We start from the raw sequence: 23,174 nt of genomic DNA on the forward strand, positions 1-23,174 counted from the left end.
GATTGCTTTTTGTTTTGGAAGATCACTGGTTATCTCATGGTCACAAGCTACAAATAATACATATTATTTGTAAATAATACATACAAAAATCATCTTGTACATAACGCTGTGTCTACTTGAAAAATGTTTGTTTTCTAATAAAAAGCATTTTAGAGTAAATCTACCATTTAGATAATACAAAGTCCTAAAATACCTCTTTAGTGTCTAAAGGAGGATCATATGCCTCCTTTATGGTTTATTTAGTGCATTTTGTTAGTATATTTTAATAGTTAGAAATTATAGTGATTTGATTCACTAATTGACAGTTGGAATACTCACATTTCTTATAGTTTAGGTTAATGAATAAGATACAAAAAGTTCATAAAATTATCCTTTAAATGTGGAAGCTTGATTCTTGGTTAAGTAGTGCTTTTTATTTTTCCTGTTATTTTCTTTTTCTTTTCTTTTTTTGTAATAAGATATGTGACCCAAAATGTTACTAGTAACAAAAAAGATACACAAACTTCTAACCTTTCATAAGATAAAATAGATTCTTTGATGAATGTTATTCTTAAAATTAGAAAATCATAATCCATTAATATTTAAAATATTTGAATCAATACATTGTCTCTCTCCTATAAATGGACACTGAGTAGTTTTTCAACTGCCTGTGTCATGCAACTCTTTAAAGTATTGAAAAATTTACTCTTTCTACATATAGTAGCATGGAATTATAAAAATTGTTCTATTGTGGCATGTTTGAAGAAAAGCATTAAAGGGTGATTGACTGGGCTTGTATTCTCATATATAATGTTATGTATGAATCATGGATCCAGTATTATCTAACTGTATATAATTCCCATTTTCTCTTATCCTTTTTCTAAAAGACTATGAAGGTGATGAATCGGTTAGTTAGTCTTAGGCTTTGTTATTAACCATTTAGATACTTGAAAACACTTTATCCTTTGCTCTGACTTATCCCTCTTCCACTACAATTTCTCAAAATCTAAAGCCCCCAACAGATAAGGAATTAAGCAGTCTGTTCATTCCAGATGACTGTTTATTGTTTGTCTTGTTCAGTGCAGTAATAGTGTTTAAATTATTAAAACTGAACAGAAAAGGTCCAAGACACACTTTCGATTTTCACCCACTTTGACTTAACATTCATGTTATAAGAAGTGTACAAATAATATTTCTTTGCTTACTAATTATGTTGTAAGTTATTCTGGTTGATTGTAATACTAGCAGATTCATAGGATTTTGCATATAGTATGATCATATTATCAATTGAAATAAAAGGATTTGATACTTTGAAAGAACATGGCCCTTTTAATTTTTGAAAAAAAAAATTCTGAGTAAGATACTTAAACATCTGATATTAAATCTATTCTAGGAAGTACAAGTAGTACTAGTGGTAGCAGTGGAAGCTCAACTAAAAATATCTGGGTTAGTGGACTTTCTTCTAATACCAAAGCTGCTGATTTGAAGAACCTCTTTGGCAAATATGGAAAGGTACATTCTTTTTACCTTCTTATCCATCTTTCTAGTATCTGCAGTTGAAACAGATCATATTCAAAACAATATTATATAAATATGTTGTCATTTTTGTATCTCTTTGGATGATTACAAGTATAATTATTGAATACTGAGGGTAATGATAGATTGGGGTAAAGGGTTGAATGGTGTTTTATCTCACTTTGACCCCTGATGATCTTTATTTTCCAAAGCTTAAAAGGACTGAGTTTTATTCATCATGATTTTTTTCTAGTACTTTATTTAGCATGGGATCTAGCACGTTGCTGAGGTTAATTTGGTCATCTTGCAAATGTAACCAGGCTGGTATTAGGTAATAGGAGTTATGTATTTTGAGGAGGAAAACCCCAAATATGATTTGTTACAGAGATTCCATTCCAGTGATACGGAAAAATGTAAAACTGGATATATATTTCTAGGGATTTCCGTGTGTGTGTGTGTGTGTGTGTGTGTGTGTGTGTGTGTGTGTGTTTAAATAATCAGAAGTTGTTCTGAGTGCGAGGAAGGAAGACTGTGGCGTGTTCAGAGTGGGGGAGGGTGTCTCATTCGTTAGGAAATGTTTCTCTGGCATTTAAGGGGAAAACTAAAAAGAAGTAGTGGTTAAAGAAGAGTCAATGTATTCCTGTGGCATTGGACTGCAGTGTGTTATCTCTTAAGGCACAAAGTACTTTTTTCCTTACATTAAGTTTTTCACTTACATCAGTGTTTCTTTGAGGGCAGGAGCCTTATCTACTGTACTTTGTATATGACAGGGTTTGAATATTTATTAAATGAATAGCCAGTATTGGTATATAGCCATTAATGAATATTGCAAAAACCTGTCTTGTTGACTTTAGGAGGGCTTTTTTCTTGAGCAAATGAGGTTCTTGAGGTATCAGATTTAGGACACTGAGGATTGTAGTACCTTCATCAACTGTGGTATATATTTCTATTTTCAGTAATGTATTGTTAGGCAAAAGCAATATTTGAATGTTGGTATTTGTTAGGACTAAACCTATATAAGGATATATCTATTTGATATAATAGGACCTTGGACTTAATATTTAAATTGTTGTGGGACAATAAAACCTGATAGTTTCTTGCCACCCATACTGTAAAACCTCTTAAATTAACTGTTTACCTCTTCCTGGCATTGTGTCTTTGTTCCTCCTTGCTCAGCACTGAATTATTGTTTTCACTTTTCTTCTCACTCATCCATACCTGCTTTGTCTCTTTTAACTATCCATTCTATAGAATTGAAAGTATTTGTCATTTTTGTATTAATATTTTGAAATTATATAGGTGTTGTTTTTTAAATTTGGCGATATATATTTTTAGGATTTTTTTAAAAAAAATTTAGTAGTCAATGAACCTTTGCTTTATTTGTTTATATGTGGTGCTGAGAATTGAACCCAGTGCCTCATACATGCTAGGCAAGCGCTCTATTACTTAGCCACAACCCCAGCCCAAGGATGTATTTTTAAGTCTTGCTTTTTTTTTTTTTTTTTAAACAAGTGACTGGTTCTTTATTCATTTTTGAAATACAAAGTGACTCATAGGAAAGTGTTAACATTTGTCTATAATCTAGAAACGTATCTAGTCACTTTGCTTTTGTGAATCATATCATTACTTTGTTGATATGACTAGTTGTTTGGAGGTACATTTTAGGGTGGGAGAATAGGTAAATAAATAAATTTAAAAAGTAGTTTAAATTGCTTTTTAATACTTACCTTCCCGTGAGCACTAAGTTCATATTGATAAGGCAGATATTGATCATAAGGGCTTGAAACAGAATGGCACATATACAGAATTTGTCTTGAATTAATGTCTTCACTATAACCTTTAATTTGAATAGTCTCAGTTCTGAAGTTTTATCTATTTTGAAATGTGTAATTAGTTGTTAAATTATAAAACTTACTAAAGTATAATCTCATTTTATAGGTTCTTAGTGCAAAGGTAGTTACAAATGCTCGAAGTCCTGGGGCAAAATGCTATGGCATTGTAACTATGTCATCAAGCACAGAGGTGGCCAGATGTATTGCACATCTTCATCGCACTGAGCTGCATGGTCAGCTGATTTCTGTTGAGAAAGTAAGTTTACCTAATTGTTCATAAGAAGGATATTAATTCGATGACAAAGGCTGGTTGAAAATCACAAATCTGGAAATCCAAAATCTGAAACTCTTTAAACTGCTTCAAACTTCAGAGCATTGTTTATTTTTTAGAGTTTCAGAATTAGTATGCTCAAATTGTAAAGCCTGTGTACATATTCCAAAATTCAGACATGGAACTTTTTGGTCCTGAGCATTTCAGAAGAGATAATCAATCTGTAATTTTCAATTTAAGGATGATACAGGCAGGAAGTAATATCAGTATGAGTTTTATTTTTATGCATTCACTTTTTTAAAAAGTTATATTTTTTAGATGTTGATGAACCTTTATTTTATTCATTTATTTATATTCGGTGTTGAGAATCGAACCCAGTGCCTCACACATGCTAAGCGAGCACTCTACCACTGAGCCACAACCCCAGACCCTGCATTCACTTTTTAATTTAAGTTTTCTGCTATCAACACACTTTTTATAATCGTAATGTAACTTTAAAATTTAAGGATTTATTTTTTTTTCTGGTTTAAACCTTTCAGGTAAAAGGTGATCCTTCTAAGAAAGAAATGAAGAAAGAAAATGATGAAAAGAGTAGTTCAAGAAGTTCTGGAGATAAAAAAAATATGAGTGATAGAAGTAGCAAGTAAGGATTTATTTATTTTATTTGGTGCTGGGTTCAGATTTATTTTGTTTTGTTAAGCAGACTTTTTTGGTACATTAGTGAAGTGGTTCTCACTATGACCAAATACCTGAGAAGAATGTTTATTTGGGGCTTACGGTTTCAGAGGTCTCATTTTGGAGGTGCCTGACTCCGTTACTCTGTGCCTAAGGCAAGACAGCACATCAGCTGAGGAAAGCTGCTCAGCAAATGGAGGGGTCAGGAAATAGAGAGAGGGAAGGGATAACAGGGAAAATACACTTATCCAGGATACAACCCAATGACCTGCCACCTCCAACTATGTCCTGTCTGCCTACAGTTAACATCCAATCATTTCATTCAAACAAGAATGGAGTGATTAGATTATACCTCTCACAATCCAATCATTTCATCTATGAATTCCTGCACTAGCACAGGAGATTTTGGGGGACACCTCATATCCAAACCATAATAGTTTTATTTAGTGCTAGGTTACGTTTTGTTTTGTTTTGTTTTTAATATACATATAGACTTTTTGGTACATTAATGAAGTAGTCCTCATTCTGTTTTCTTGTCTGGGGTGATATGGTCAGGATACAAGCCTCTGTCAAAAAAGAAGAGAAAAGGTCATCTGAAAAATTTGAAAAAAAAGAAAGCAAGGATGCTAAGAAAATAGAAGGTAAAGATGAGAAGAATGATAATGGAGGAAGTGGCCAAACTTCAGAATCGATTAAAAAAAGTGAAGAAAAGAAGCGAATAAGTATGCTATGTATATTTCTTCTCAATCCCTTTCTAATGCAATCTACTACTTACTTTTTACAGTGGAAGGGAAAACCTGAGATTACAAATCCAGGTGAATATTTAAGCTTTGTTGTTAGGTGTCTGTGGTAGAGAAGAAGTTTTAGTAGGACTAACTGTCTTCTCTTTAACTATTTGAGCTGATTTGGGCTAGGAATGTAGCAAAAAAAAATCTAAGCTGTCTTAAAATGATCATTGATTTATAATATTGAGTTAGAATCTTTTAGTTTCATTGAAATTATTTATGTTAGCAGGTTGAACTATTTAAAAATCTCCCATTTAATTTCTCAGAATAAGAAACTTTTTTATTTCATGTATTGGCTTATGAATATCTGTATAAGAATTCAGCATTTTTTACGTGTATATGTTCTTTTCAACAAAATATTTTTTAGATGTTTGTTTACCTGTATATTTTTTTCTCTTTTTAGGTTCAAAGAGTCCAGGACACATGGTAATATTAGACAAAACTAAGGGAGATCATTGTAGGCCATCAAGAAGAGGAAGATATGAAAAAGTAAGTCTTTGAGACTCTTTCAGTTGTTTACCAAAGAAGATAATTGTGTAACCATTTTTGTATATGTTCATGCTGGAAAACCTAAGAAAAAATGCTACTCAAGCATTTTAATTGATCTGTTAAACTTGAAAAATAAAACCCAATATAATTTTAACTTTTAATCCTCTTTTTTTCCCCCCCTGATAGATTCATGGAAGAAGCAAAGAAAAGGAGAGAGCCAGCCTAGATAAAAAAAGGGACAAAGACTACAGAAGGAAAGAGATTTTGCCTTTTGAAAAGATGAAGGAACAAAGATTGAGAGAACATTTAGTTCGGTTTGAAAGACTGCGACGAGCAATTTCCCTTCGAAGGTAGGAAAGAGTCCATTTTATACTTGTTTTATATTAGTATATCTTTAATTCTAGTTACCAGCCAGATTTCTGGAAACTATAGTCCTGCAGAAGACTATTTGCCACTTTAAAGAAATGTAGTACTATTTATGATTTCTTAAATTTTCATAGCACTTTACAAAATTTTAGAAAGCATTTTCCCATCTGTTATCTCCAATCACAATTTATTAAGGTTAGTTATGTGCAGTATTTCATACAAAAACGTGGAGGCCCAGAGAGGCTAAATGACTCTTCTAAAACCACATGGCTACTGAGTGGCAGAGTCGGGACTCAGATCCAAGTCTTCTGACTCCAAGTCCAATGCTCTTTCCTGTACTCCAAAGCTGCTGCCATTTTAAAAAAAAAAAAAAAGACTTTAAAGGAAAAAATTTTTGAGATAGTTTCAAAGTAAGTTACAGTATTCAAATGCTGTGCTTAAATTTTAACACAAAACTCATCAATAAAAATATATTGTTCTTTTTAGTTTGTTATTGCCCAAGTGAGGGAAGACTTGTTCAACCAATAAATGTTACTGTATTCAAATTCCATCCCTACATAGGCATTTTTTTTTTAAATCAGACTGAAAACAAAAAATTTTGTTTCTGTTTCTAGTGGTGATACCTCAACAGATAATCATGAGTTCCAGTTTACCTTCCTCTACCAATTTTTGGATGGCATTTGAAATATTCTTGTGAATGTGTTTTTTAATATATTTTTCCAAATGCTAAACTATCTTTATCCAGAGGTCAATTATAGGATTTCATCTACTTATTTGCAAGAGATACTTTTAGCAACTTAAGTAATACAGTCATTACCATACAGCTTCACTAAAACCTTTTTTCCTTTTTAGATGAAGTCACAATGTGCTTAGCTTCCTGTTTGTTTAATTAACAGGTTTTGAGGAGAGAAGGAGTGAGGAGTTGGTAGGACAGGGATTCTCAAACCTGTTAGACCAATACCCCTTTTTTATTTATTTTTGAGATAGAGACTCACTGTTTCCCAGGCTGGCCTTGAATTCCAGCTCAAGGGATCCTTTTTGTCAGCCTCCCAAGTTGCTAAGACTAAAGGCCTGCACCGGTACACCTAGCCGAAATGCTCCTTTTTAAATAAAAAACTATTTCAGATGCCCTTCTTACTTGCCTGAAATGACATTGATGCATAACATATCCACCTATACAAATAATTTCCAGAGAATCAACATAATGATTTAACTCTAAATGAGAAATAAATAATTTATAATAAAATATATATTCCAGATATGAATGTTTAGGCATGACTCCTTAGAAGACTTAAAGGAGTAGTCAGGTGTTTGTACCTTATTTCGACTCACTGTGAATGTGAAAACTGCAAATACAGACTGATTGGTGAGTCAAATACCAAGAGTGGTGTTTACATTATAATGTGATTTCTGAAATGGTGAACAACTCTTGGTGAAGTTCTCAAAAAAAGCATTATATTCCCTCTGTTTACATGGAGTTTCATTACTGAAAAAATTTAATATGTAAAACTAATACTTACATATTAATATGTAAAAGTAAGTAAACAAGACTAGCATTTATTAAAATGAAGTTAGGTTCTAGACTCAGATGTTATTTTAAGGCTTTTGATTTATAAATGACATGAATATCCACTGTAGCATTTGAAAGGCATGTTGGATGGTTTTTGTTGTGTAGGATTACTCTTGACAATTCATGCATCATAAGGTTTTTAGAGTTCTTGGTTCCCAACTACTGAATTCTAGGAACAGCCCCATGGTCATTTAAAGTGCCCCTTCAGCTTCCATGGGAGTAACATTGACTCAATGAGAGAACCACTAGGTTGCTAGAGGAAGACATGATGAGGGACAGAAAAGTATGCTGACTACCTGAGAGTGAGGAAAGACAAAAACACTATAAAAAGTATAAACAGTGTTTTAATTTAGTTTAAATGATTGAGCTACCTCTGACTCCAGAAAGCATGTTACCTGGAGCCGTCTGTTAAATGCACCAAACGGGACTCTTGAGCACCATTTTTTTAAATATATAGCATTTGCTATAATTGATGTTTTTAGTTATAATTCCAAGTCATCAGAATAAAGTACATAAATTATTTAAGGAGATAGAATATATGTTAGACAAATTTGTAGTTTTTATATATTATAGAATATCTTTTTTAAAATGACAATTAGTGGGCTATTTCAGTGGGGTTTTTGTTTAAACAGGAATCATCTAAAAGGCAACGATTCTATAAAAATTTAGCGTTCAGTTGACAGTCTTATAAAAAAGTGACAATATTGGAATCTGTTTAAAGTTTTATTTTGAGTTCTCTTTCCAATTACATTAAAACGACTAAGATTAAGTTGAAGTTTAAAATTGACAACCTCAAGGAAAAATTCAACAGCTATTCTCTTTCACACAGTGCTAGCATAATTTAAGTATTTCTAAATACTGATTTTTGTTAGACGAAGAGAGATTGCAGAAAGAGAGCGTCGAGAGCGAGAACGCATTAGAATAATTCGTGAACGGGAAGAACGGGAACGCTTACAGAGAGAGAGAGAGCGCCTAGAAATTGAAAGGCAAAAACTAGAGAGAGAGAGAATGGAACGCGAACGCTTGGAAAGGGAACGCATTCGTATTGAACAGGTGCAGTCAGAAAATCTTTTCATCTTAAATAACTCACCTTTTTCAAACACTGTGATTTTTTTCCTAAAATTTGCTTTACTTATTGTAAAGCTTTTATAGATTGAGTTAAACTAATGAACATTTAAGTATCCCTAACAATGAATTAGGTACTAGTTCAAAATACGTTTAATAGTGATTCTGTTCTAGATAATTGGTAATAACTCTAGCTCTGCAATATAATGGCAGCCTAATAGTCTGAGCATAGGACTCTGAGTCCAGAGTAGTTGTAATCCAGGCTCTGTCACTATCCCAATCTTAGAAAACAATAAGTATTTTCTTACATATGATAGTGGGAATAAAATCCCACGGATGGAAGGAAATAATGCCTCTCTTTGTACAATTGCAATCCAGGGTTTTAAGGCACTTGGTTTCCTACATATTAAGAGTTCTATATCTAATTCCCTTTTAAGTGCTTTTGTTTTAGTCAAATGATTAAACTAAATCTGACCTTCCCAAATACTTGCCAGCTTTCACCACTCAACCCTGTCATATTTAGTGTTGCAGAACAATAGTTACATGTAGCGTAGATTATTGAAATCAAATTTATTTGTCCCAGGTGTGTGTTTTGCTTGACACTAGCCTATGATGGGTTTTTACTGACTGGATTAAAACACAGTTGCATATATGCTTACCTTCTATCTTCATTTTGTATTGGCTGGTTCTTCCTTCTGTGTCATCTAAAGGAACGTCGTAAGGAAGCCGAACGGATTGCTCGAGAACGAGAGGAACTCAGAAGGCAGCAGCAGCAGCTACGTTATGAACAAGAAAAAAGGAATTCTTTGAAACGCCCACATGATGTAGATCATAGGTATTTGTTTACTTTCTTCCTTACTTGCTATATCATTCCTATCAAGCCAAGACTAAAGAACTAAAAAGTACAGGCTCCTGTCCCTGGAATAAAAGGTCATGGCCAAGTTGGGGTGGGAAGGATTTCAGTACTAGAATGGACCCAGTGCAGTATCAAGTAGGAATAGTCTGCTTTTCTTTCTCTCCCTTTTCCCCTTCTTTAATGCCAAATGATTTTTTGTTATGATTGAAAATATGTAGTCATGGTAGGTTTTGATAATGATTCTCAAACTCAGACCCATTTTGAAAGTTTTTATCAGTAATGTAGATAGTTCAAAAATATAAGTCATAAACTAGGAAAGACTGAATTCTTTTGTGTTTGTGTTCATTAATAATAGATTTTAAAATATAAATATATTCATTTAATTATCCTAATATAAATTCTGTGAGCTTTAGTAGATTGTGTGAAGAACTAGGTGGAATGAATGTGCTTGAGACTTGCTTTTCCAAAGTTAAAGATAACTGCAAAGGTTGTGGACTGCTAGTTAGAGTTTATTATAACATTGCATCAAGTGTTTCATCTGTCTTTTCCATTTAATGATTTTTAAAACAGGCAGATTTTTAAGACTATTTTTCTCTTCTGTTTAAATTCCTCTAACATTATATGACTTTACAGAATTTAGCAGTTAATTCCTTGGTAGCTTGCACTCCTAACTAAATTGTGTTGTGTCTTGAGTTTAGTAGCTTCTTGTGTCCACAGTTCTAACATGGTATGTATGACTCCAAGTGAGTGGGTTTTGATTATTGTAAAAGTCGTTTCATATAAATGAGCAAAAATTTCTCTTTAAGGCGAGATGACCCTTACTGGAGCGAGAATAAAAAGTTGTCTCTAGATACAGATGCACGATTCAGTCATGGATCTGACTACTCTCGGCAACAGAACAGATTTAATGACTTTGATCACCGGGAAAGGGGCAGGTTTCCCGAGAGTTCAGCTGTACAGTCTTCATCTTTTGAAAGGTAGGTAGATATGTTAAAAATTGAGACTTGTTATTGCTAACTCTGGTTCTCTATGAAAATATTAATTAAGTAGTGTTGAATCATGGGACTGGGGTATAGCTCAGTGGAGAACACTGAACACTTAGCATGTGCAAAGTCCTGGGTTTTACACAAAAAAGAAGTACTAAGCCAGAAGTGAATGTTCAGATCAAAATGTGTTTGTCTAATTTTGCTTTTTGTTAATGGGGATGTGGTTCAATATTCAAAATTAGTTAAATAGGCCACTATACAAGTGGGTTGGCTGGCTTTATCTTCTTACCTTTAATACTGAGTGGGAACACATAGCTTAACAAGTACTTCAGTTGTTACATACAATAAAATATTCTTAAAGTTGCTAGTGATTTGAGTGACATTATTTCTCCTTATTCTTAAAAAAAAAAACTATCCTGCCAGACATTTAGCTAAATTTATTTTTTTTATTATTTTTTTTTAAAGAGAGAGAGAGAGAGAATTTTAATATTTTGTTTTTTAGTTATCGGCGGACACAACATCTTTGTATGTGGTGCTGAGGATCGAACCCGGGCCGCATGCATGCCAGGCGAGCGTGCTACTGCTTGAGACACATCCCCAGCCCCCATTTAGCTAAATTTAAATGAAAATTCTTAAAGTTAACTTTTTTGTGGGTCTTGCCTTTAGTTTTTTTGAAAAGAAGGTGGCATAAGTTACAGGTTATACGAGTAAAGTTCAGAAGAAGACAAAGTGAGTACTTCTTAGGACCTGCATTGTTTTTCCACAACAGGCGAGAACGCTTTGTTGGTCCGAGTGAAGGGAAAAAAGCACGACCAACTGCACGAAGAGAAGATCCAAGCTTTGAAAGGTATCCCAAAAATTTCAGTGATTCCAGAAGAAATGAGCCTCCACCACCAAGAAACGAACTTAGAGAAACAGACAGACGAGAGGTACGAGGGGAACGAGATGAGAGGAGAACAGTGATCATTCATGACAGGCCTGATATTGCTCACGCTAGACACCCTCGAGAAGCAGGGCCCAATCCTTCTAGACCAACCTCCTGGAAAAGTGAAGGAAGCATGTCTGCAGATAAACGTGAGGCAAGGTATTTGTATACTTTTAACACCTTTCTAACAGTGTATAATGCATTTGGATTTAAAAAAAATTATAATGAAGTTTTGATTATATCTTGTTTCTGTGGTTTCTTTAATAGAGTTGAAAGGCCAGAACGGTCTGGTAGAGAAGTATCAGGACACAGCGTAAGAGGCGCTCCCCCTGGAAATCGCAGTAATGCCACAGGTTATGGAAGCAGAGAAGGAGACAGAGGAATCATCTCAGATCGAGGGAGTGGAGCCCAGGTAAATGCTGGGGATGATTTACTGGAAACTCATACTCTGCAAATATAGAGTATCATTATAATGTGGCCTAAATTAGTTAGATTGAAAAGACTGAGAGACTGTTTCTTTCAAAAAATCTAACTCTTTCTCAGTTGAACTGTCAGTAGTAAAAAAGTAGGATACTAACCTTGACATATTTACTTCATTTTTATTAAGCTTGCTGCTATAATTTGAGAATTATTACATTTGGTAAATGAACCTTCTTAATGATGACTTTAATTGTCTCCTTTCCTTCATTAAGTAGCTTAGTATAGAAATGCAATAAAACTTTTTTTGTTCTCTTCTAAATAAAGGAAGATGAGTAGAATATATATTTTAATTGCTTTTCATTTTTTATTTTTGTGGAATTGAGGAGTGAACCCAGGGGTGTTCTACCACTGAGTTGCATTCCCAGTGCTTTTTATTTTTGCTTTTGGACAGGGTCTCACTAAGTTGCCCATACTGGCCTTGAACTTGTTCTCCTCTGCCTTGGCCTTCTGACTTGCTGGGATTGTAGGTGTGTGCCATCCCACCAAGCTCCTTAATTGCTTAATTCTTGTGACAGTATTTACTTGAAAGTTTTGTAAATTAATGAGCTAGGCAGAGGAAAGTTTTGATTTCCTAATGGCTTGAATGGGCAAAAACCTTTTGCCTTATATAAATTCATTTTATTGATGAAATATTGGTATTTGAGTTGACACTAGCATGAATAGAATATACTTCTATAAAATTGAATATCAAGAATCCTGAGTGGCTGGGGCTGGGGCTCAGCAGCAGAGTGCTTGCCTAGCATGCGTGAGGCACTGGATTCAATCCTCAACACCACATAAAAATAAACAAATAAAATAAAGTCATTCTGTCCATTTACAACTACAAAAAAAAAGAAAAAGAATCCTCTGAAGTGTGTCTTTGTATTGTATCCTGGTGTTTCATTTTGCATTTGAATACATACATATTAGGTTTTGTAATAATATTTTTTGACCAGGAATATGGCCAAAAATCTCTTTGCATTCTTTTTAGTATTATATATCATTTTACCCAGCATATATATGAAACAGATTTGGGTCTTGTGGCTGTATAAATTTTTATGTTTCTAATAAGGAAAAATGTTTAATAGACAGGTTTATTGAGCTATTTATCTTGAACAGAACTTTTTTTTAAAACTGGGGATTGAACTCAGGGGCATTCAACCACTGAGCAATATCCCCAGCCCTACTTTGTATTTTATTTAGAGACTGGGTCTCACTGAGTTGCTTAGTACCTCGCTGTTGTTGAGGCTGGCTTTCAACTCACAACCTTCCTCCCTCAGCCTCCAGAGCCTCTGGGATTTCAGGCATATAACACTGTGCTCAGCCAGATCTTTTTTTATGGACAAGTATTTATAATAAGTTTCTCTTTTTTAAAAAATTTTATTTGTGCTTTTTAGATTTACATGACAGTAGAGTGTATTTTGACTTATTATACATACATAGAGTGTAACTTATTCTAATGAGGATCCCATTCTTATGGTCATACATGATGTAGCATTTTACTGGTGGTGTATTCATATATGAACATAGGAAAGTTATGTCCAATTCATTCCACTGTCTTTTCTATTCCCACCTCCCTTGCCTTCCCTTCATTCCCCTTGTCTAATCCAGTGAATGTTGATGGGGACCACAAGCATTGTATATTAGTATCTGCATGTCAGAGAGAACATTTAGCCTTTGTTTCTTCTTTTTTTTTTTTTATTATTGGCTTATTTCCTTTACTATAATCTTCAGTTCCATCTATATACCTGCAGATGCCATAATTTCATTTTTTTTTATTTCACTGCGTATTTATACCACATTTTCTTTATCCATTCATCTGTTGAAGGGTACCTAGGTTGGTTGAACAGAACTTTTAAGACTGAGTATGTAGTCTATATATTCTGCCTCATTTAGAGTAAAACTTAAACTTGTCTCATAAACTGACCACCTGCTTTCAGGTGTATTTTTAGAAAACATATCTTAAGGAGGAGATCCTGTATTCCAGGAAAATTCTCTTTTTCACAATGTTGCTCCTTAAGTTGTCTCTAAGTATTTCTGTGGACACCTTCAGTTTCCTGTAAGCTAGGTGTCACAACTCTTGACTCTTCCTCAGATCTTTAGTTCTATGGCTTCCGTTTCTTTATGCTGACTACTTTGTATTTTTGTAGTCATGGATGTGGTACCTTGTAAGAGCCATAGCACTAACTAGTATTGTGTAAAATAAGATGACAACTCTTGAGCTGGGGTTATGGCTCAGTGGTAGAGCACTTGCCTGCATGTGTGAGGCCCTGGGTTCAATCCTCAGCACTGCATATAAATTAATTAATTAATTAATTAATTTAAAAGAAGATCTCAACTCCTATTTCTAGGTTCCATTTGCACATTGTCCTGATAGGTTGCTCATATACTCTCAACCTGATTTGTCTTAAGGTTTTGACCTTTTTTGAGTGTGTGCGTGTATGTGCCTTCATATAATATATATAGATCCAGGCATTTGAAATACTTAGGGCCAAAAATGCTATGGTGCTGAAAGCTATAAAAATAGAAATTAAGGTTCTCAACCCTTTCCTTTAAACCCTACCCTGAAGCCTGAGTAGCTTCTCAGTACAAAACAGATGGGCACTCTTTGTATACTGTTGTGTCACTTATCCTTTTGATCTTCTCAGAGACTTTATTACTTTGCTTCTAGTATTAAAAGCATACCGGTTTAGGAATGGGGTTATAGCTTAGTGGTAGAGGGCTAGCCTAGCACGTCAGGGGCACTAGGTTCAATCCTCAGCACCACATAAAAATAAATAAAGGTATTGTGTCCAACTACAACTAAAAAAAAAAAAAAAATTCAACAGTATAAATAAATTAGTATGAAACTGAATATGTCAGTGACTTTTCTTTTCATATGCTATTCTTTAGCACTATCCTGAAGAACGACATGTGGTTGAACGCCATGGACGGGACACAAGTGGACCAAGGAAAGAGTGGCATGGTCCACCTTCTCAAGGGCCTGGCTATCATGATACAAGGCGAATGGGTGATGGCCGGGCAGGAACGGGCATGATAAGCCAACATTCAAGGTAAATAGCTAATCTGTTAAGACATTTTCTGCTATCACACAACCAAACTTTTATACTTTCCTTAAAGGTCATTATAGTTTCTGAGATTAAATTACAGTTAATAAAAACTATGTCTGCCAAACATATCCCATTTTATTGACTCAGAATCTCTACAAGATTACATGCAGGGCAACTGATATTAATTTCTTAGTTTGTATTCCTCATTGAAGTTGATTGATTGGCATTTTGGCAAGTTCATCTAGATACATGTATGCCTGTGTGTCAGAATTCAGTGGGTAATTAACATTAACCTCATTTTGGAACCATCATGTTATTCACTACCTAGCATTCCTAATATTCATAGGAAGAAGAAATTGAAGGTATGTTCTATTTCTTGCTCTTTCAAATAACTAGCAAAACTCTTGGACATTTAACCCAAAGCCTGTTCATATGCGAAGAAGCAAGTTTGTTTTGCTTCCCTCCCCCACACCTTCACATCATCGTCCTTTTGCCCTTCAGCAGGCAATCTTTAGCCTCTCTACCTCCATCTCTCTCTTGTCGTTCTTTATTTCCCATTTCCTTGTCTTAAAGAAGATACTAGCTTGGCTGAGTGACCCCGATCACTGCTGTCCTATTAATCACTTATATCATCAGACTTGAATGTTAGCTGGGCATGATGTTGTAGGCCTGTAATCCCTACCTGTCTGAAGATCACCAATGACTTTTTCTTGATAATTTTCTTAGTTCTCAGTCTCCTTAACATAGTTAAGCTTTATTTTACACTTTTGTTTTTCCTCATTTTTAAAATCTTCTATTTTCTAAGGTTATATAATTTTTTCACTTTTTGATTCTCTTTCCTGGCTCCTCCAATGACTGAGCTGTAGACACTGCTGTTTATTGTTAACTGTATGTTGCTACCTCCATGAAAATGCTTTAACTATCTCCATCAATTCATGGTCACAAGCAAATTTTTCTCTTGTTTCAACCCTCATGTCCCTTTTGTTGCCTGAAACGTCTTTTACTTGGCCAATGCCAGCAACTGTCTCACTTTCTCCAACTAGAAAAACATGAACCTCATCTTGGTCTTAACTGTTGGAAATTCCCAATTTGGTATATCATTTACTTGCTCCAGCCTGGAATTCAGACCTTTTTATAATAGGTTTTATTCTATTTAAACCATTTTGTCACTTACTACTTTATATATAATACAATTATACATAAAGTTGCATTATATATAAAGATTCCAGAAACATTTCTTGAGTGACTTCTTATAACACATAGGTTCCTCAAGCTTTTATGAACAGCAGAATCTCATGAAAGGCTTATTAAAACAGTCAGTTGGGGGTCCTACCCCCAGAATTTCTCTTGCAGTGGTCTGAGGTGGGGATTAAGAATTCACATTTCTAACCTGAGCATGGTAGTGCAGCATGCCTGTTATCCCTGCAGCTCTAAAGGCTAAGGCAGAAGGATTGAAAGTTCAAAGCCAGCCTTGGCAATTTAGCTAGATCCTGTCTCAAAATAAAAAAGGGCTAAGGATATGCTCAGTGGTTGAGCACCCCTGGGTCTAATCTGAAAAGAATTCACATTTCTAATAGCACAGTGTGTTGTATGCCTATAATTCTAGGCTGAGGCAGGAGAATTCAGCAACTTAGACCATCTCCAAATTAAAAACAAACAAAAAGACATCTTAGGATATAGCTCAGTGGGAGGGTGCCCCTGCATTCAGTCCCTAGTACTACAGTAGAATTGGGGAGGTGGAGTTTGCATTTCTAATAACCTTCTGGTTGGTGCTAATGTTGTTGATCTGGGGTCCATTCTTACATAGGCCATCAAATGGCCTCTGAAGAGGGACACAGAAATAAGACGGCCAAATTCAGATTCACACTCCACCATTAGTTGCTTTATCTCAAGGTCTCAATTACTCCATCAAGTAAATCAGGATTACTGTTGATATATTTACCTCATAGGGTTTTGGAAAGAGTAATCGATTTAAAGTAGATAAAGTACAGTAAAGAACAAAGTCTGATAAAATGTTCTGTGTTGATATTTGTGTGATTATTTGTTCTTTGTTCTCTGACTTTTTTTTCTTTTAAACCTCTTTCAGTAATGCATCTCCAATTAATAGAATTGTACAGATCAGTGGCAATTCCATGCCAAGAGGAAGTGGCTCTGGATTTAAGCCATTTAAGGGTGGACCCCCACGGCGATTTTGAAAATGAGCTCTCTGCCATGGTTTTGAGATAATTTATTGAAATCTCCTGTAAACTTTACTTGACTACTTATGAAGAGGACCTCTGACTTGCTTGAGAGTTCTGTCAGACTTTTTTTTCTTTTTTAAAAATTTAACATGATTGCTTTTCTCAATTTTAGAGAAGATGTTAAATAGTTCTGTTGTAACTTTTAATAGTTTTGTGTATCATTCAACTTTTTTTCTTGCAGCACCAAGACACATTTGAAAAGATTGGAATTGAAACTGTTTTGTTTAATGCTGTGTGAATATGAAGAGTAGTTTGCAGCCGTGTGGTAGTGGTTTAATTTGCAGCGTTACCTCTGCGGTGTCGGGCTCTAGAGTTACTTCTTGTCACCAAGCATTTTCAGGCTCCATTTTGGAGGCTGTCTAAGCTTAAAAGTCTGCTGTCTTAATTTTTAGAGAATAAGATTGTTCCTTGCATTTCTGAGTATTATGTAACCTATTTTTGCAGAAGGTACTGTTACATTAAGTGCATCTGTGTATCCTGGTTTAAAAAAAATGTAATCTTTTTTGAAATAAACCTTCATATTCTGTATAGTTGCTAAAGTGTTGAGAACCTTTTTAATTGTAAAATGAGAACTGATTTTCAGTTTAGTGTAGCAGCACACTTGTTCAGGTTTGCATGGTATGAAACCAAATAGATTAACAAAACCTTGGCCAAGGTTTGTATCACGAAGTTCTTAGACTGAGTTGTGCAGGTAAGTGCACTTTTAGGTAATCTGCACTATGTGATGGATAAATTCCATCTCTGAGAATTGTGTGGGTATTAATGTTTCCATGTTCCCAACTATGTTGAGAAGTGGAAAAAACCCAGATTCTAGATTGGTGAATCAGTTGGGTTTTGTAAATACTTGTATGTGGAAAGACATTGTTGTCTTTTTGTGAAAATAAAAATCCACACCTGGAAGTGTATGTGTCTTTGTTTCCAGCTCTTTAGGAGTTAGTCCTCCAGTCCTTTCTGGTGTGATCCACAAAGTAACTTACTAGCCATAGAACTTTAAAGGAAGTCTTTGGATGTTTGTTTCTAGGAAATAGATCTAGCTCTGACCCTACCCCAGTACTAGCAGCACACTCTCTTAATTCATTAGAAACTTTAACTGCTAGGGGTCATATGTGTAGTGATAGAATACTTGGTTAGCACATGCAAGACCCTGAGTTCAGTCTTCAGAATGAGAAAGAAAGAGAGGGAAAGGAGAGAAAGGAAGTTTACCACTATTCTTATGGTACTTTTTCCAAGTCTTTTCTAGGAAAGACTTTCCAGGTAAACTCTGAACACCACCTCCTTCATGAAATCTTTCCTTGTCCATTCATAGAAATCAGTGATGAGTAATCCAGTCTAGATTCTTGGTAAACTCAGCATTCTGCATGTCGATACATTGTGAAAGATGGGAGCCAGGGGTCACTCTGAAGCCCTTCCCTTGATAGGAGGAGGGATCTTCTTAAAGTTCTTATAGATGTTTGTTCCTGGGTATATATGGTCATACTCATGACATTTCTGACTGGCTCTGACTTTGGAGTGGTGTGAGCATCCAGAGCACTCTAATCTTTGGTCCTTTGGTGTACTGACACTTTTTGTGCTGTTTAGATTTCATAAGGAGTGAACTAACTCTAGTTTCAGCCCTACTTCTGTTTTGTGACTTTGGGTTGTGATGCCATTATATTCATTTGTAGAATAGGACTGAATTTCTTAAAAGGGATTATCGTACAGTGACTGCATTGGCTAGACATGATGTGCTGGACAACATGTAAACATTTTAAGTACATTTGCTTGCCTAATACTCCAAAGAATCCTACTAGCCAAAGGTTACAATTATTGTCCTGCCCATTGTTGAGATAGTCATCTAAGAAGGTATCTGCTCTTTAAAAATTAGATCTTTGAAGGGCTGGGGATGTAGTTCAGTAGTAGAGCATTTGCCTAGCATGTATAAGGCCCGGAGTTTGATCCCCAACCCAAAATCTTTGAATTGGGCCAGACTTTTCTACATTTATATTGAAGGGCACAACATTTAACAGACACTGGGCTGTAGACAGTGTCACTTTGGATACCGTGTGATTATTTTTTTGTCACATTGCTATGGTTATAGCTTTTTCATGTTTTGAAAAACCTGAAAAAACCACCTGAGATTTTTGACTGAATATTGGAGGTTGATAATCATCCTAAATCTGGCAGATTTGGCTAGCTGAGTCAATAGTGAAAAACAGATTGGAAGATTCTCAAAAGGAAGATGGAGGCCTTTGATAGGAGAGACGGTGGGTGTTCCCCAAGTTTAAAACCCAAAATAGTGCTTGGTAGGAGGATTATATAGCTCTAAACCTCAATCCCCTTCTGCGCGGTATTGGGAACAGCTCTTCTCGGGGCCTGGAGTAAAGGGAGCCAGATCTAGCAGACTCTAGGCCGTCCCAGGGGTTGAGACCCAGTTGAGGACTTAGGCTCTTGACCACTAGGGTCCCCTTCCACAACAGGAAGATTGGAGGAGGAAAGGGCCCTGCCAACCCTGATTCACCTCGGGCCAGCTGCATTACTATTTCACAGACTCCATCAAAATCCTGCCAGCGGCTGAGGGGTAACGAAAAATACTTATGTGCTGACAGGTTTGCTGTTACTGTTATTGCACTAGAAGCATATAAGACTAGACAGTGGCTTTTGTAGGTGGCCTGGCCAAAGGAACTAATTGAGCTGAGTTAATGTTAACTTAGGGATTCCCTTGGGCAAAGTACCTGTGATAGCCAAAGGCCCTTCCCTTACCATCTCCCAGAAGCAGCCCACTGCCATGTACTCAGTTCCTACCTTGCAGTCATTAATGCTTGTTGTAAAGCCAGAATACTTGTTGTGAAGTATCTTGCCTATGAAAGTCTTGATGATTTTTAAGGATAGAGCCATTTGCTACAATTGCAACTGATTAATCTTTAGGACAGATCTATACTTCCTGGTAGAATGAACTAGAGCTGTTACTGACCTTTAAAAAGTATTTGGTCATCACACAAAGTCTAAGAAATTCACAACGATAAAAATACCCCATAATGCATCCTTAGCAGTGTTGACTTAATGACATTGTGTGTTCACTGTTAAGGTAGATGACATAATAAACTGGAAGAATCATTGTTAAGTCCCAAAGGTGTTTATACCTTCACCATGTTAGGAAAGAACAGTGTGATCATTAGCTTAAACCCATTAAGCACATCTTGTGAGTGTGGCTTCAGACAGTTTAGAGTACATAGTCAAAATTTGGACATTTTTAGAGAATCTTGTGTTTTATGTAAAAACATTCAAGAAAAATACTGTGGCTTTTCTAAAAGTGGTCCTTTAGACTACCAATTAATGTATCTACTTTAAGCCAGTTAAACTTCATTTGGATTATGTTTAGTAAAGAACATTGAGAATGAAAGACTGAAGTTGTAGTGGCCAATTTTAATTATGTTCATTACTAAACACACACCAGATACTAGCAAAAAACAAAGCTTTGCAAAGAAAATGATAGATGATTAGAATACTTTGTATTGTTTTCACTGATATCTACATTGTTTGATGTGGTAGTAAATGTCAAATACATTTTAAAAAATAAATAAATAAGGAAGATGAACTCCTCTAGGCCAAAAGAAAAAAGGAGAATTTGAAATCTTCCATGTACTTGATGAGCAATCCAAGTGCTTCACCACAATATCAGTGATTTAGAAACACCAGAAAGCTTATAATTCTTCAAGAAAGATAAGGCCCAGTCTTTTTAATTTTGGGCAAGATACTGAAGTCAGAAACTACCATGCCAAAATTAATTGTAAAAGTAAATAAAAAACTTAAACCAGGCACAGTTGTGCTTGCCTGTAATCCCAGCAACTCAGGTGTCTGAAGCAGGAAAATCACAAGTGGTATGGCTCAGTGGTAGCGTGCTCACCTAGCATATGTGAGGCCCTGGGTACGATTCTCAGCACCACATAAAGATAAATAAATAAAGGTATTGTGTCCATCTACAACTAAAATATATTTTTTAAAAATAAAAGTGGTAGGGATGTAACTGAGTGGTAAAGCAGTTCAATCCCCAGCGTTAAAAAAAAATTTAAAGGTATTATTAAAATTAAGTAAAACATTCTTGCATTAATAAAAATTTTTATTCACCAAACAAAAATAACTGTTCCAATACATACTGACCAGCATTTTAAAAATTTAAGTGTAAAACTCCAAGCTATCATATAAAAAAAGGTGAAATAATGTCAAATTCAAATTTTCAGTATATAGGGCTTATGCATATTTTGCAAAAAATTATCTCGACATAGTATGTTGTTTGATGGTATTATAATGGCATTTAAATCTTCAGTTTTTGAGCTGGGGATGTGGCTCAAGCAGTAGCGCGCTCACCTGGCATGTTCGATCCTCAGCACCACATAAAAATAAAGATGTTGTGTCCACTGGAAACTAAAATATATATATATATTTCAGTTTATATATATATATATATATATATATATAAATTCTCTTAAAAAATCAGTTTTTTGAGTGTTCATTGCTATTATATAGACACAAAATTATTCTCAAATAAAATTTACATATTATTACAAGCCAGCTATGTATGGGCTATGTGTGTGAGCTACCCTCATTAGAGCATTTGAGGGGACTGGCCTGACATTACTGCCTGATTGCGTGGTACAACATATGTGTGCCTTTTCTCCTCTGCCTGTGGTCCTACACAGCACCAGAGATGGGTGTGGCTTTATAAGATGTCAATCAACCTACTGACCACAAGACATCAGCAAGCAAGACTTCACCCTTTGAAACCCAATTCCTTGCCTTATTTGAGTGAAACTTTCCTTGGACCATCTTTCCCCTAAATAAATAGAGGGGTTCAGTATGTGCTCTCTCTCTAATCTCTTGCCTCCCTTGCTCCACTTGCCTTCCAGCATTTGGAGCTAATACCTGAGATTTCGGAGGTGTCCCTGACCCCCCAAAAAGGTATTTCTGGGTTTGTGTGGGTTTTTTTAGTTGCCAGCCCGACCAGCTTGTGACAACGTATAATATGTACACATATAAGTGTACAGTTTATTTAATTTTCTTTTTTTGGTACCGAGAATTAAACCCAGGGGTGCCTTACCACTGAGCTATATGCCCAGTCCTTTTTTGTTTTTATTCCTATTTTGAGACAGGGTCTCATTAAGTTGCCCAGGCTGGTCTTTCAAGCCTCTTGCCTCAACCTCTTAAGTAACTGGGGTTACAGGTGTTTAACACTATACCCATTTTGTGTACAGTTTAACAAATGATGTCAAAGGTACACACAGCCAAGTAACCACCACCATATTCTATGTACAGAATATTTCCATCCCTGAAAATTTTCTTTAAGCCCTTTCCTAGTCATCCCAAGCAACTTCTCCAGTTGTAAGTAATCACTTTTTTCTGTCACTACAGATTTTACGTTTCTTAGAGTTTAATATAAGCAGAATCGCATGTAATGCCAGATTCGTGGAACCCCAATAGACCTCCAGGAGCCGAATCCAGTTCAGTCACACAAGAGTCTTTTTTTTTTTTTTTTTTTTTTAAGGAGAGAGTGAGAGAGGGGAGAGAGGGGGGGGGGAATTTTTAATATTTATTTTTTAGTTTTTTAGTTCTCGGCGGACACAACATCTTTGTTGGTATGTGGTGCTGGGGATCGAACCCGGGCCGCACGCATGCCAGGCGAGCGCGCTACCGCTTGAGCCACATCCCCAGCCCCACACACAAGAGTCTTTATTGCAAGCTCGAGCCTGAACTCACAACCATTTTCGACGCAGCGACCCGAGGAGTGAGTCCTGGTCCATCGATCAGTGAGGATTTATAGGTTTTTTGAGGGATATTCTAAGCATCACAATATCACACAGCAAATAATTTCATACCACGGGAAAATCAAACAACAGCTCAACATTATTAGCACATTCACTGGTGGGAACAAGTTGGGCAGGGGTGATTGCTGACTTCAAGTGGTGGATACATTTGAATTGATTAGTTTAGGCCGCGAGGGGTGTACATGCTAAACTGCACAGTTTCCTAACATGTTATCAATCACTGAAACTACTGGGAGGGTCACCTGGCATTTCAGATATGTTCCCTGTCTCACTCTGATTGGTTGTTGCTATGGTCTGAAATTAGGTCTCAAGC

At 35.6% G+C, this 23,174-nt stretch overlaps 1 protein-coding gene across 12 annotated transcripts in view; it reads left to right on the top strand.

Moving 5' to 3' along the window:
• The window catches only part of Sltm (SAFB like transcription modulator), a 44,656-nt gene extending 26,693 nt beyond the window's left edge, over positions 1-17,963 (top strand). For 11 of the 12 annotated variants that reach the window (XM_078049539.1, XM_078049540.1, XM_078049542.1 and 8 more), the window contains 13 exons: positions 1,373-1,491; positions 3,433-3,582; positions 4,137-4,240; positions 4,828-4,994; positions 5,461-5,546; positions 5,733-5,896; positions 8,355-8,535; positions 9,258-9,382; positions 10,210-10,380; positions 11,159-11,473; positions 11,582-11,726; positions 14,666-14,826; positions 16,910-17,963. In XM_078049539.1, the coding sequence (XP_077905665.1) occupies positions 1,373-1,491; positions 3,433-3,582; positions 4,137-4,240; positions 4,828-4,994; positions 5,461-5,546; positions 5,733-5,896; positions 8,355-8,535; positions 9,258-9,382; positions 10,210-10,380; positions 11,159-11,473; positions 11,582-11,726; positions 14,666-14,826; positions 16,910-17,018 (1,997 nt within the window). In that variant the 3' untranslated portion in view covers positions 17,019-17,963. The remainder of the gene's footprint in view (positions 1-1,372; positions 1,492-3,432; positions 3,583-4,136; positions 4,241-4,827; positions 4,995-5,460; positions 5,547-5,732; positions 5,897-8,354; positions 8,536-9,257; positions 9,383-10,209; positions 10,381-11,158; positions 11,474-11,581; positions 11,727-14,665; positions 14,827-16,909) is intronic. The other variant, XM_078049541.1, reaches the window with a different exon arrangement.
• Positions 17,964-23,174: the final 5,211 nt, after the last annotated feature.

The sequence above is a fragment of the Ictidomys tridecemlineatus genome, chromosome 5 (assembly GCF_052094955.1).
Source record: "Ictidomys tridecemlineatus isolate mIctTri1 chromosome 5, mIctTri1.hap1, whole genome shotgun sequence".
NCBI lineage: Eukaryota > Metazoa > Chordata > Mammalia > Rodentia > Sciuridae > Ictidomys > Ictidomys tridecemlineatus.